We start from the raw sequence: 14,513 nt of genomic DNA on the forward strand, positions 1-14,513 counted from the left end.
CTCGTGTGTGTGGTCCAAGCCCATCCGAGCTCGCCAGGGCTCATCCCTGTGCGCTGCCGGGACCAGCCTGCGGCACCTTCCACACCTGGAGCTCCTCTTCCTCCTCCACCGTGGGGGTTTCTCCCCCGCGGCTGTTCCGCGCTCCCAGCGCGCTGGGGAGGCTCGTTGGCTGCAGGAAACGCTTTGTGCGCTCACTGAAAGGTGCCGCGGGCTCCTCACGGGATGCTCCGAGCTGCTCTCCTGGGAGCAGGGCCAGACTGAGACGTGCTGTTTGGAGCCAGCTCTGCTCATTCCACCCTGGCTGGGTCACCTCCAGCAGCCCTGAGTATTCCCACACGTGCCAAGGATCCCGGCTGTGGGGCTGGGACACCCCATCCCTCCCAGCTCTCCTGGCTCCAGCATTCCCGGGTTTTCACCTGGCAGAGGTCCCACCACCTTCATCCCATTGGGTCCCAGGCTCGTGAGGGTTATCCAGGCACACACACAATTCCAGGATCCAGCTTTTGGCCTCCTCTGGGATTTAAGCACAACAGGGATTGGGATCACCCCACAGGTCAAAAATAAGGATCAAACCACTGCACAGCATCTCCTTGGCAAATGTGCCCAGCTCAACCCTCCTGCAGCCCCCAAAACAGGGAGAGCAAAATGCTGGGATGGAAAATCATAAATCCCCATCCAAAGGCACCGAGATCCCGCCTGGCTCCTGACCAGGTGGAGTTTTGCAAGAATCAATTTTAGATTAAAAAAAGGTCAATAAAGCCTGTCATGGAGCTTCCCTGGAAGGAGAGGAGACAACTTCATCCAGGAGAGGGTGGGAAATGAGCCCTGGGCTTTGTCCTTTGCTGTGCTCAGAACCTGCCACTCCACACCCCCCACCCAAAGCCCCAGAGGCCAAAATTACAGAGAAAATATGAGAGGAAATCAAAACAGGCTCATGTAATTAATTGGGAGGATGGAAATGGGAGGGAGCCATCAGGATGTGTGCTTTGATCCCAGCCCAGCCCTGCTGTGCCTCAGTTTCCCCAACACCCCTGGAGGGGTCAGAGCCTCATCCCAAATTTCCTGGGGGATGGAGAAGGGAGAGGAACACCCCCCACCAAGTGGAGACTCCACTTCTCTGCCTCCCCACAGGTCATGGTGGGGTGACAGGGATGTCCCCTGTCCCCCATGGCTCTGGCAGGATCTGACCTGGGTCTGCCCCAGCCGAGCTCTCCAGCCCCAGGGCAGGAGGAGGCAGATGGGATCTCTTCCCCAGGTACAGAAAATCCTCTCCTTCACTAAACCCGGGTGTTTCAAGTCAGAAACCATCTGGATCTTCATGCCAGAGAGAGCTCTCCCTGCCAGGGGTACAAACAGAGCATAGGGAAATCAGGTTTTTTCACTAAACTGATATTTTTACACCAAAATGTCAGTTTCTCGTCTATTTGGGCAGGGCTGGAGCAGCCTGGGGACAGGGACAGGGACATCCCAGTCCCAGGGCCAGGGGTGCTTCAGCTTTGGGTCTGGGGATGGTCCAGCCCTGGGGTAAAGGATGGTCCAGCCCTGGGGTGAAGGAGAGCCCAGCTTGGGGTCAGGAGCGCTGCAGTTCTGGGGTCAGTGACACTCCAGCCCTGGACACCAGGGATGTCCCAGATTTGGGATCAGGGATGTCCCAGTCCTGGGGTCAAAGATGCTCCAGGCTTGGATCCAGGGATGTCCCAGACCCAGAATCAGGATCAGAAATGCTCCATCCCTGAGGTCACAGCTGTGGGGTCAGTGATGCTCCAGCCATGGGTACCAGGGATGTCCCAGACCCAGGATCAGGATCAGGAATGCTCCATCCCTGAGGTCAGAGGCCCTGGGTAGGGGATGCTCCATCCCTGGGATCACAGAGGGCCTGGCTGTGGGGCCAAGGCTGCTCCAGCCCTGACTCCAGGGATGTCCCAGTCCCAAGGTCAAGGTTACCCCATCCCTGGGCTCAGCTCCAGCCTGGGATTGTGGAATGTGTCTCTTCCCATGGCAGGGGTGGAATGGAATGAGCTTTATGTCCCCACAACCAAACCACCCTGGGATTCTGTGACTTCCCCAGTCAGCTCCAGGAGAAAACACACATTTATTTAACCAACCTCTCCCCAATTTGAACATAATTACCCCCAGCTGCCTGTCACCATCAGCTCTGTGGATCCCAGGTAATGGATGGAGCTCAGGTGGCTGTGGGAGAATCGATGGAGGAATTAAAATGAGTTCCCACCATTCCTTCCCTGTTGTCATCTCATCTCTGTGTGGGGGAGAGGGGCTGCACATCACAGGATCCATCATCATTTCGCCTTTGTAGCTCGCAAAATTCATAATTAACAAAAAATTTCTATTCACTTGCTCACGTAATTTAATTAGCTTTCCATTAAATGGAGACTAAACAGCATCTATTCCCCAACAGAGCAAATAATTGTTTTCCATTCTTTCAGAAATCATCCTTGGAACTCTCAGAATTCATTAGGGAGCCTTGGAGCAGCAGTGGGTAAGGGGGAAAGGAAGGGAAAAGGGGGAAAGGAAGGGAAAGGTGCAGGAGGGACAGGAGGGGTGGCAGGGTGGAGCTGCCTTTGCTGAGCTGGGGTGTCCCAGGTGTCCCCACTGACCCCAGAGTGGGGGTGCTGCACCCATCCCAGGAGCTCTGGGTGCTGCCCCACCTCCATCCAGGATCTCTTGGGTGCTGGCACTGCCAAAGGGCCAAGGAGCAGGATGGGGATGGGGACAGGGGTGGGGACACCCCCCAGGGCCACACCAGGGTCACCTCCAGCCCCACTGGAGGCTGGGGCTCAGCCCTCCCCCTGCACAGCTCCTTGGAACTGGGGCTGTTTATCAGGATCCCAGGAAAGGTTTAATTTCCAGTGGAAATCTCTCAAGCAAATACCTCCCTTGGAGGAATAAACCTGTTTAAGGAAACAATTTTCTCTGTGCTCACATGAAGCCTTGAATGCTTTGCTGCTGCCATGGCCCAGGGCTGGCGTGGGTCTGCTGAGGGATGGGAGCCAGGAGAGGCCTGGGCAGCTGGGACCAGTGGAACAGATTCCCAAATTCCCTGGATGCTGCTGGGAGCCAGTGGGAACAGGGGAAACCGGCCCCAAATCCTTCTGGGTGCAGCTGGGAATGGGAGCAGGGGAAACTGGCCCCAAATCCTTCTGGGTGCAGCTGGGAATGGGAACAGAGGGGAACTGGCCCCAAATCCTTCTGGGTGCAGCTGGGTCCATCCAGCCCTGGCTCTGTCCATCCAGGCCCAGCTCTGTCCATCCATCCAGCTCTGTCCATCCTGGTCAGGCTCTGTCCATCCTGACCCAGCTCTGTCCATCCTGGCCCAGCTCTGTCCATCCTGACCCAGCTCTGTCCATCCATCCATCTCTGTCCATCCTGGTCAGGCTCTGTCCATCCTGACCCAGCTCTGTCCATCCTGACCCAGCTCTGTCCATCCATCCAGCTCTGTCCATCCTGACCCAGCTCTGTCCATCCATCCAGCTCTGTCCATCCTGGCCCAGCTCTGTCCATCCTGGACCAGCTCTGTCCATCCTGACCCAGCTCTGTCCATCCAGGCCCAGCTCTGTCCATCCTGGACCAGCTCTGTCCATCCATCCAGCTCTGTCCATCCCGACCCAGCTCTGTCCATCCATCCAGCTCTGTCCATCCCTCTGCTCCCTCAGCCCAGGGATTTGTCTTTAATCCGGATCATTTCCCTGATCTGGGTCATGGCTCTGTGTCCATCGTGCCCAGCCCATGGAGGGCTGTGCAGGGCACGGGGGTGACACCCAGGCACCCCAGGCTGGGCTGTGGATCCATCCAGCCCCCTCTGCCCCCTCCTGGGAGCAGCCCCTGCCTGGCACCCCCAGGTTTCAGGAGCCCCAGGACTGCCCAGAACTCAGGGCAGGGGAAGAATGATTCCCCCCTCACTTCACTGCTGGTTCCTGGGGTGGGAATTAGGGAAAAACCCTTTTTTGGTTCCTTTAAAGAAGCAGGACTCAGTAAAACTCAGGATTGTTGTCACAGATCAGCCACGAGGGTCCCTCTCCCCTCTGACACTTGGCACAGATCCAAACAAACCCCTGGGGTTATTATAGGATTTAATTACTCTGAGTGGCAGCCCCAGCCCATCCCAGGGCACCAGGCTCCCCTCTGGGTGCCAGGGTCCCTCCCCAGCCCATCCCTGGGCACCAGGGTCCCTCTGGGTGCCAGGGTCCCTCCCCAGCCCCATCCCTGGGCACCAGGCTCCCTCTGGGTGCCAGGGTCCCTCCCCAGCCCATCCCTGGGCACCAGGGTCCCTCTGGGTGCCAGGGTCCCTCCCCAGCCCCATCCCTGGGCACCAGGCTCCCTCTGGGTGCCAGGGTCCCTCCCCAGCCCATCCCTGGGCACCAGGGTCCCCTCTGGGTGCCAGGGTCCCTCCCCAGCCCATCCCTGGGTGCCAGGGTCCCTCCCCAGCCCATCCCTGGGCACCAGGCTCCCTCTGGGTGCCCGGGGTCCCTGCTGGCAGCCCCAGCCCCTCTCAGGGCTGTTGAACACTCTGCAGTTAAAATCACCCCGTGCCAGCCCTGCCTGCTGCTCTCCAGGGTTTGTGTGCTCAGAGCTGCTCATCCATCACTTCTGGAGATGGATCTGCTCCTCCCTGAGGGCTCCTGTCACTCACCCACTGGGGGCAGGGACACTGGGACACCCCAGGGACACCCCAGGGCTGCAGCCATCCCCAGGGATCCTGCCAGGGAGAGAGGGGGGTGTGGGCAGTGACAGGAACTGCTCCTTGGGTTTGGGACAGGGGCTGGGGACAAGGATGGAGGGACAGGACACAGGGAATGGCTCCCACTGCCAGAGGGCAGGGCTGGGGGGGATCCTGGGCAGGAATTGTTCCCTGGGAGGGTGGGCAGGGCTGGGATGGAATTGCCAGAGCAGCTGTGGCTGCCCCTGGATCCCTGGCAGTGCCCAAGGCCAGGCTGGACATGGGGACAGTGGGAGGTGTCCCTGGGGTGGAATTGAACAGGATTTAAGGTCCTTCAACCCAAATCATTCCATGACTTTAATCTTGATCATCTCCCTGGTTATCCACAGGTGAGGACTTGGATTTAATACTGGAGAACAGGAAAGTAACCAGAGCAATAAACCCCAGGCACTGAGCTGTGTAAAAAGCCATTTATTGCAGTTTTAACTGTATCAAAAAACTCCAAAAGAAACAGGACAGGAAATATACAGGCCACGTGTGGAACTGAAACAAAAGTTCTCAATTTCAAGGATCTGGAGAAGGGTGTCGTTGTCAGTGGCACAGCCAAAACAAAATTCCTTTCAATTCCAAGTTTTCCTGCCTCCCCAAAGAAAGAGGAGGTGGAAAAAGCTGCACAGTGAGATGTGGAGAGGGGACAGCCTGCAGCAGGGTGGCTGTCACCCAGAGCTGCTGTCACCTTCTCCTCTGGCAATGAATCCATCCAGCTCCTGCAAAGCCAGGAGGGCACAGCTCCCACCTGCTCCTCACTGGATCTCCCCCATGTACAGCCTCTTGTCACTGGATGCAGAGAGAACTGAGGGGCAAAGAGAGAAAGAAAGGAATAAGAAAATGAGAACATAAAAACTAAAATAGAGTGTAAGAATTCAAATAGAATGGGATGTTGGAAGGAAGGGGATGAACCTCTGGGAGGTTCCCCAGGTGGGATTTTCATCCCTTGAGGCTCAGCCAGCACCACTAGAGGGCACATCTGGCCAGGAAAGTGTCCCCAGGACAGCATTCCTGGGACAGGGAAAACCCAGCTGGCCCCAGCTGCCCTGAGCCACCCTGAGCCTCAGCCCAGGGACCCCCGAGGTTGGGGAACATCCCTGAGACCATCAAACCCCACCCCTGCCCACATCCCCAAGTGCCACAGCCCCTCTGAGCCCCTCCAGGGATGGGGAGCCCTTTCCATGGAGAAATGTTCCCAGATCCAACCTAAACCTTCCCTCTGCTCCTGTCCCTGCTCCCAGAGCCCCCATGGCCAGAGCAGCTGTGGCTGCCCCTGGATCCCTGGCTGGGCTCTGGGGCTGGGAGCAGCTGGGACAGTGGGAGGTGTCCCTGGGGTGGCACTGGGTGGGATTTAAGGTCCCTTCCAACCCAGATCATTCTGGGATTGTGATTCTGTGATTCTCTGATTTGTTTCCTACAGCTCTGGGGGCAGTTAGGACCCCCCAGGTGATCCATGTCCTCGTGCAACCACCAAACATGGTTACATCCCTGGCATCCCATGTATTCCAAACCCTTTCCTCAGGGCCCCTGGCCAGTGGCAGCCACCCCCAGCCCACCCAAGAGCCACCCTGCTGCCCCCTGGGTGTCCCAGTCCCTGTGCTCAGCCAGCCCCCACCCAACTGGAGATGAGCACACCACCCTCAATCTGTTGGTGCTTGGGCTCTGAGCCACTCTGGCAATTCTGGGGCTGCATCCCAGAGGAGGAGCAGCTCAGTGAGCCTGGGGAGGTGGGCAGCACTTACTGATGGGCTCCTCAGGGTGGAAAGCCAGCTCATTGACAGAGCCAGCATGGCCAGGCAGCTTGTACAGGATCCTCCTGGAGGTGGTGTCCCACACGTACACAAACCTGCAACAGAGTCCTGGTCAGGGCAGCAGGGCCCAAAGGGAACACCTGACACCCAGGGGCTCTCCAGCTGGCTGGAGCAACCTCTGTGTGGATAAACAGGAACTTGCCAGGAGAAAAATGCTGCTCTGAGTGACCCAGGAGAGCAGAGGAGTCTGAATCACAGCCCCAGCTCATGCTGGGACAGCTGCCCCACTAAATCTGGACAGGGAGAGCTCAATTCTGCCTCTCTGCTATCAGAACCTCATTAATCTGGTGATTACTGCTGCCCCACGGCCTGGCCCCCAGCCTGCAGGAATTCCTGTCTCCCTGGCACTGCATTTGGGCCTGGATTTGCTCCAGGGTCAGTGGTGTCCTTCACAGGGACCCTGCTTCATCCTCTGCCCTTTTCACTGAATATTTCATTCTCAAGTCTGAGATGTGCCAATTTGTCTCTATTTCTGCTTAATTCAAGGAGAGGTCATTAATGATCCCTGGAATCCCACCATGCAGGGATTTAACTGGGATTTGTGCTCCTCATCCTCCTTATCCACACAGACCCTGCTCCCAAAGGCCCTCCCAGCCCTGCCAGGACAGTGGCAAAGATGTCCCTGTCACCTGCTGGGGGATCCTGTGGTGGGACAGGGCAGAGCCTCAGCCAGCTTTTGACAACAACAACCAGATTTTACAACAGTCAGATACTCCTGCACAGACACTAACAACAGAAATTCCCTGTGGAAATCAGGAAAACTCCCTGAGGGCTGTTTGGGATTTCACCCACAGCCCTGAGCCTTGAGATTCTGCTGCAAATCCATCATTGATTGATGGGGACAACTCACCTGTCAGCAGAGCCCCCTGCAATTTTACTGCCATCTGGGGACCAGGAGCACCTCAGAAGGTTCTGCAACAAAAGAACATGCACAGATCCATTTAGTTTCCCCCTTCTCCTTGAATTAAAAGCACCACATTAATGATCTCCCTTGGAAGATAAGATGGTAATTACAGATTTTATTTTATTGCTGGAAACAGCCAGTGCCTTGTTATTTTACACAAAGTAGATGGTAAGTGTAGAAAATATTTAATTTACAGCTAATTACAGCTGAACTGAGCAAAGAAATCTTGTTCCTGAGGCTTTAATTGGAATCCCACTTCGAGTATTTATCTTTCTTTGAGTTCTTATTAAAGCCTTTCTGGCCAAAACTTGAAGTGAAAAAAAAAAAAACAATTTAGAGAAAAGTTAAGAGCAAAGGGAATTGAACAAGCAGTGGAGCACACTCACCTTTTCAAAATTATGGACATTTCCCTGGAAAATCTTGACACATCTCTCCTTGGGGGCAAAGGGCCTCACGTCCCAGATCCGAACTGCAACAGGATCAGAGGCAGCAGCTGAGGGCACAGGGGGCACAGGGAAAGGGGCACAGGGAAAAGGGCACAGGGAAAGGGGCACAGGGAAAAGGGGCACAGGGAAAAGGGGCACAGGGAAAAGGGGGCACAGGAAAAGGGGGCACAGGGAAAGGGGCACAGGGAAAAGGGGCACAGGGAAAAGGGGCACAGGGAAAAGGGGCACAGGGAAAAGGGGCACAGGGAAAAGGGGCACAGGGAAAAGGGGATCAGGAAAAGGGGGCACAGGGAAAGGGGCACAGGGAAAAGGGCACAGGGAAAAGGGGCACAGGGAAAAGGGGCACAGGGAAAGGGGCACAGGGAAAAGGGGCACAGGGAAAAGGGGCACAGGGAAAAGGGGCACAGGGAAAAGGGGCACAGGGAAAAGGGGCACAGGGAAAAGGGGCACAGGGAAAAGGGGCACAGGGAAAAGGGGCACAGGGAAAAGAGGGCACAGGGAAAGGGGCACAGGGAAAAGGGGCACAGGGAAAGGGGGCACAGGGACATATCCCATGGACAAGGTCCTGATGGGCTCAGCCTCAGTGGGGGACAATGGGACAGGCAGGGTAGCAGCTGGGCTGAGGGAACAGAGCCAAGCCAGCCTGACACCAGCCAGACTCAGAGTGCCATGGCTCCTGTCCCCATGTCCTGCAGGATAACCTGTGCCATGGCTCCTGTCCCCTGTGTCCTTCCTGCAGGATAACCTGTGCCATGGCTCCTGTCCCCATGTCCTTCCTGCAGGATAACCTGTGCCATGGCTCCTGTCCCCATGTCCTTCCTGCAGGATAACCTGTGCCATGGCTCCTGTCTCCATATCCTTCCTGCAGGATAACCTGTGCCATGGCTCCTGTCCCATGTCCTTCCTGCAGGATAACCTGTGCCATGGCTCCTGTCCCCAATGTCCTGCAGGATAACCTGTGCCATGGCTCCTGTCCCCTGTGCCCTGCTGGAGCTGGGCTGTCACTCCTGCTGAGGGGACACACCTGTGCCATGGCTCCAGTCCCAGTTCCCTCCAGGAGCCCCCTGAGGCAGCTGCTCCCCCCCCAAACACACAGACCTGTGGTTTAGCCCAACTCCTTCCATGCCACTCCCCTCAGTGCTGTTTTCCCAGGATGAGCACCCATGGGTGTCCCTGTGTCCCCAGCAGGCTGTACCTGTGTTGTCCATGGCGTTGGAGAGCAGGTAGGAGCCCTCAGAGCTGAGGCTCAGGCCGGTCACCGAGTCGGCGTGGCCACGCATGCTGTAGGTGAGCTTGTTCTGCCTCAGGTCCCACACCTGGCACAGGAACAGCCAGCAGTGTGGGGCTGCAGCCCTGAGCTCACACACAGGCACAGGAACAGCCAGCAGTGTGGGGCTGCAGCCCTGACTCACACACAGGCACAGGAACAGCCAGCAGTGTGGGGCTGCAGCCCTGAGCACCCACACCTGGCACAGGAACAGCCAGCAGTGTGGGGCTGCAGCCCTGACTCACACACAGGCACAGGAACAGCCAGCAGTGTGGGGCTGCAGCCCTGAGCTCACACACAGGCACAGGAACAGCCAGCAGTGTGGGGCTGCAGCCCTGAGCTCACACACAGGCACAGGAACAGCCAGCAGTGTGGGGCTGCAGCCCTGAGCTCACACACCTGGCACAGGAACAGCCAGCAGTGTGGGGCTGCAGCCCTGAGCTCACACACAGGCACAGGAACAGCCAGCAGTGTGGGGCTGCAGCCCTGAGCTCACACACAGGCACAGGAACAGCCAGCAGTGTGGGGCTGCAGGCTGAGCTCACACACAGGCACAGGAACAGCCAGCAGTGTGGGGCTGCAGCCCTGAGCTCACACCTGGCACAGGAACAGCCAGCAGTGTGGGGCTGCAGCCCTGAGCACCCACACCTGGCACAGGAACAGCCAGCAGTGTGGGGCTGCAGCCCTGAGCTCACACACAGGCCCTGAGCACCCAGCTGCTGCCAGCAGCTCTGCCTTCCAGATAATGGGCTCTGGAGTTTGATGGGAGTTGTAGGAAAATGGGATTTGTGCCTTAGATTTGTAACTGGATGTGTTCAGCCCCCAAGGAGTTACATGGCAGCAGCCTCACACCTGCAGAATTCCTCTTGAACCCCCAAATCCCCCTGCCTGATAGCACAGAGCAGGAGCTCCCCAATTCCCAAAGGGGGAAGCTGCAGGGGGACAGCTCTGGTGGCAGTGCCACACTGGGCACTGGCTGGGGACAGCTCTGGGGACAGCTCTGTGGCAGTGCCACACTGAGCACTGGCTGGGGACAGCTCTGGGGGCAGTGCCACACTGAGCACTGGCTGGGGACAGCTCTGGGGACAGCTCTGTGGCAGTGCCACACTGAACACTGGCTGGGGACAGCTCTGTGGCAGTGCCACACTGGGCACTGACTGGGGACAGCTCTGGGGGCAGTGCCACACTGAACACTGGCTGGGGACAGCTCTGGTGGCAGTGCCACACTGAACACTGGCTGGGGACAGCTCTGGTGGCAGTGCCACACTGGGCACTGGCTGGGGACAGCTCTGGGGGCAGTGCCACACTGAACACTGGCTGGGGACAGCTCTGGTGGCAGTGCCACACTGAGCACTGACTGGGGACAGCTCTGGGGGCAGTGCCACACTGAGCACTGGCTGGGGACAGCTCTGGGGGCAGTGCCACACTGAGCACTGGCTGGGACAGGCTGGGGACAGCTCTGGGGGCAGTGCCACACTGAGCACTGGCTGGGGACAGCTCTGTGGCAGTGCCACACTGAGCACTGACTGGGGACAGCTCTGGGGGCAGTGCCACACTGAGCACTGGCTGGGACAGGCTGGGGACAGCTCTGGTGGCAGTGCCACACTGAGCACTGGCTGGGGACAGCTCTGGGGGCAGTGCCACACTGGGCACTGGCTGGGACAGGGGTGGAGGGCACAGGGACAGCCTGAGCCCTGCAGCACCAGGGCAATCAGCTGAATGAAACGCTGAGCTCACTCTTACATAAGAACTTTCCACAGCAGCAGGTGCCAGGGGGAGCTGCAAACTGGGGCAGAGGGCACAGAGGGGACATGTCACCACATTTTCTCCTGCTGACCTCACCCATGGCCCTGTCACAGGCTGCCAGCATTCCTGCTGGCTCTGGCAGGTGACAGAGTGCTGGGACACTGGGAATGCCAGGCTGTCACTGCCAGCCTGGAGCAGATCCCTGCCACTCTACTGGCCCTGTGCCCCAGCAAGGATTGACACAGCAGGTCCAGGGGGGCTGTGTCACCAGCAGGTGACCCCCATGGCTGCCCTTGAGCAACACAAGGTGTGACAGGAAGGACAAGTGAAAAAGGGACACAGGGTCCTACCTTGATGTCATTGTCAATGCCTCCAGAGATGATCTGGTCACTGGTGTCATTGAAGGTGACAGCCAGGACCTGGTAGGTGTTCTGGAATGTCTGGACAGCAGCTTTTTTTCTGATGTCCCACAACTGGAAAGAAACATGGCACTTATAAGAGCTGGGCACAGATATTTAACATCAAAATCACAAGGAACTGCAGAGATATTGGCAGAGACTCAGACTGCTCTCCTGAAACCCCTTTGTAGATCTCAGTAAATCATTATAAAAAACATCCAGTCTGGAAATCTTTATTAGAAACATTGAACCTGGTGTTTTTGGAGCACAGGAACGAAGGGAAGGAAAAAAGAACCAGCACAGATTTCAGGAAAGAGAAGAAGGGGCCAGAATAGATTTCAGGAAAGAGAAAAAAGGGCCAGTAGAGATTTAAGGAAAGAGAAGAGGCCAGCTCAGATTTCAGGAACACTTTTCTCATGCTTTAGTAATTCAGAGCAGCAAAAAAAGCCCAGTTGAGCAGTTCAACCCCCCTGAGAAATACAGAAAAAAAAGAGCAGTGAAATTTGATGTCACAGTTTCGACTCTGAACTCAGAGTGACAAGACAACGAAATGAGACACAAAAGGCTGCATTCAGCCCAGTTAAAGGGGAAGAAAAGCTTCTCCCCTTGCTGGCCAGGTGCTCCCCAGGTGCTCCAGGCTGACCTTGACGGTGCCGTCGTCGCTGCCGGTGCACACCAGCTGGGGCCCCCTGCGCGCGGGGTAGCAGGAGTTGACAAAGGACGTGTGGCCCTTCAGCCGCTTCACCCTCTCGCCCGTCTCGCTGTCCCACACTGCCACCGTCTTGTCCGTGGATGCTGAGAAGAGCATGCTGCAGGCAACACCCACTGTGAGGCCTCAGCTCCCCTCCCACCTTCCTCTCAGTGGGAGAAGAACCTCCTTTTAAATTATCCAGTGTCTCACTTGTTCTCTCTTCCCTTCCCCAGTGACTCCCAGACACCCAACACAAACTTCCCTCTGTCCCCAAACTGCATCAATGGCACAGCAGGGTCACAGGTGCCCCCAGATCCTTTGCTCACACTGGGAAAGCCAAACTACAAGGACTTGGTGTCCCTGGACTGAGCAAGGGCAACAATCCTGGAAAAGAGCTCCAGGAGCAGCAAGTCCAAGCTGTGCCTGATCCCCACCTTGAACCCAGAGCTCTCAGTGCCACATCCAGGAACTCCCTGGGCACCTCCAGGGATGGGGATCCAAACCCCCCTGGGCAGTTCCAGTCCCTGCCCACCCTTTCCATGGGGAAATTCCTGCTGTGCCCACCCTGAGCCTCCCCTGCTCAGCCTGAGCCATTCCCTCTGCTCCTGTCCCTGTTCCTGTTCCCAGAGCCCGACCCCCCCAGTGTCCCCTCCTGTCAGGGAGTTGTGCAGAGCCACAAGGGCCCCTGAGCCTCCTTTTCTCCAGGCTGAGCCCCTTCCCAGCTCTGTTTCCTGAGGTTCAGGGAGTCCCTGGGGTCTCTGAGCAGCAGCAAGCCCCTGCCCTCACCTGCCATCTGTGTTGTAGTGCAGCTCCATGACAGCCCCACTGTGTCCCTTCAGGGTGGCAAAGTTGTCACAGTCCCCGTAGACATTCCAGAGCACTGGGGGACAGCAAGGAAGAGATGAGCACAGGAAAACCATGGGAACAGCCTGCTGCTGTGCATGGAGCTGATCTTTGGGATTTCAGCCAAGGGAAGGATGAGGATGGACCAGCCCCACTGCTGAGTCCCATCTGGGATAATCCCCAGGCTTGTGTGAGCCCCAGGGCAGAGGTGATTTAGGTGTCTTGTTTAAGGTGAATTTATTAAAAAAAAAAAATCTTTGTTTCTTCAACCCTAAGCATTTAAAACTGCATTTCTGCAGACCTCTGGAACCTGTGTGAGGGGCACACAGGGTTGTGCTCAGTAAGACACATTTCCAGCACTGTCAGCATGGGGCCTGGAGAGGAGCTGGAAAAAGCTTCCTGCATCCCCCTGGGGAAGCAATTCCCATCCAGGACCCAGCCAGGTGAGGGCTAAGCTAAAACCCCTCAGCAGCAGGGCCTGAGCCCTTGTGAGCCCACCCAGGGGACAGCAGGGGACACAGTGACACTCACAGATGAGCCTGTCGAAGCCAGCCGAGGCCAGGGTGTTGCCATTGGGATGGAACTTGCAGCAGTAAACCTCCCCCTCGTGTCCTGACAGCAGCATGATGGGGGCCTGCAGCGAGGAGCAGCGTGGGGGGCCCTGAGGGACACGGGGACACCGTGAGGGGACAAGGGACAAGCACAGGCTACGGCCAGCCTGCCACCCTGCTGAGCAGCTCGACCTTCCCACTGCACATCCCACCGGAATCACAGGATACTGAGGTAGGAAAAGAGCTCCAAGATCATCAAATCCAAGCTGTGCCCAATCCCCACCTTGTCCCAGCCCAGAGCTCTCAGAGTCCTTCCCTGGGCACCTCCAGGGATGGGGATCCAAACCTCCCTGGGCAGTTCCAGTCCCTGCCCACCCTTTCCATGGGGAAATTCCTGCTGTGCCCACCCTGAGCCTCCCCTGCCCCAGCCTGAGCCGTTCCCTCTGCTCCTGTCCCTGTCCCTGTTCCCAGAGCCCGACCCCCCCAGTGTCCCCTCCTGTCAGGGAGTTGTGCAGAGCCACAAGGGCCCTGAGCCTCCTTTTCTCCAGGCTGAGCCTCTTCCCAGCTCCCTCAGCCTCTCCTGGGGCTCAGCCCCTTCCCAGCTCCCTCAGCCTCTCCCCTTCCCAGCCCCATTTCCCGGACTCGCTCCAGCCCCTCCCGCACTGAGGGCCCAGAACCGAACGCAGCCCCGGAGGTGCCTCAGCAGTGCCCAGCCCCAGCATCCTTCCCTCCTACCGGAACCACCGCCGGCCTTCTGCCCGCACCTCTCCACCCCACCCCGCATCTCTTCCTACCCTCCCCTCACGTCGCCCCCGTTACCGACTGCAGCAGAGCTCCGCTCGGAGGCTGCCCCCCGGGACCGCCCGTGCCCGGCGCCACCGGCAGCTCATGGCGGGGCCGCTTGGCGGGCACCGGGACGAGCGGGAGGTCGGGGCCGGGCGCGGGGGCGGCGCCGGGGGCGGCGGGCGGCGGGGGCGGCCCGGGAGCGGGGCCGGGGCCAGGCCCGGGGCCCGGGACCTTCCGCTTCTGCTGCTCGATCATGGCGGGCGCCGGGCCCCGCCCCCCGCGCCCCATTGGCTGTGGGTGCCGCCGCGGCCGCGCTGATTGGCGGAGCGCCCCGCATGTCCCGCCCC

At 58.2% G+C, this 14,513-nt stretch overlaps 1 protein-coding gene across 1 annotated transcript; it reads right to left on the minus strand.

Annotated features, from left to right (window-relative positions):
* Window positions 1–5,131: 5,131 nt before the first annotated feature.
* Window positions 5,132–14,430, minus strand: SNRNP40 (small nuclear ribonucleoprotein U5 subunit 40). The gene is made up of 10 exons (XM_056509058.1): window positions 14,200–14,430; window positions 13,361–13,490; window positions 12,773–12,866; window positions 11,939–12,104; window positions 11,248–11,370; window positions 9,080–9,200; window positions 7,825–7,907; window positions 7,385–7,446; window positions 6,466–6,569; window positions 5,132–5,528 (listed from the first exon to the last, which is right to left on the minus strand). Exons 1-10 carry the CDS (start codon window positions 14,419–14,421, stop codon window positions 5,479–5,481), a joined length of 1,155 nt encoding a protein of 384 aa, XP_056365033.1. The 5' UTR covers window positions 14,422–14,430; the 3' UTR covers window positions 5,132–5,478.
* Between the last annotated feature and the right edge of the window lie 83 nt (window positions 14,431–14,513).

The sequence above is a fragment of the Oenanthe melanoleuca genome, chromosome 23, assembly GCF_029582105.1.
Source record: "Oenanthe melanoleuca isolate GR-GAL-2019-014 chromosome 23, OMel1.0, whole genome shotgun sequence".
NCBI classification, from domain to species: Eukaryota; Metazoa; Chordata; class Aves; order Passeriformes; family Muscicapidae; genus Oenanthe; species Oenanthe melanoleuca.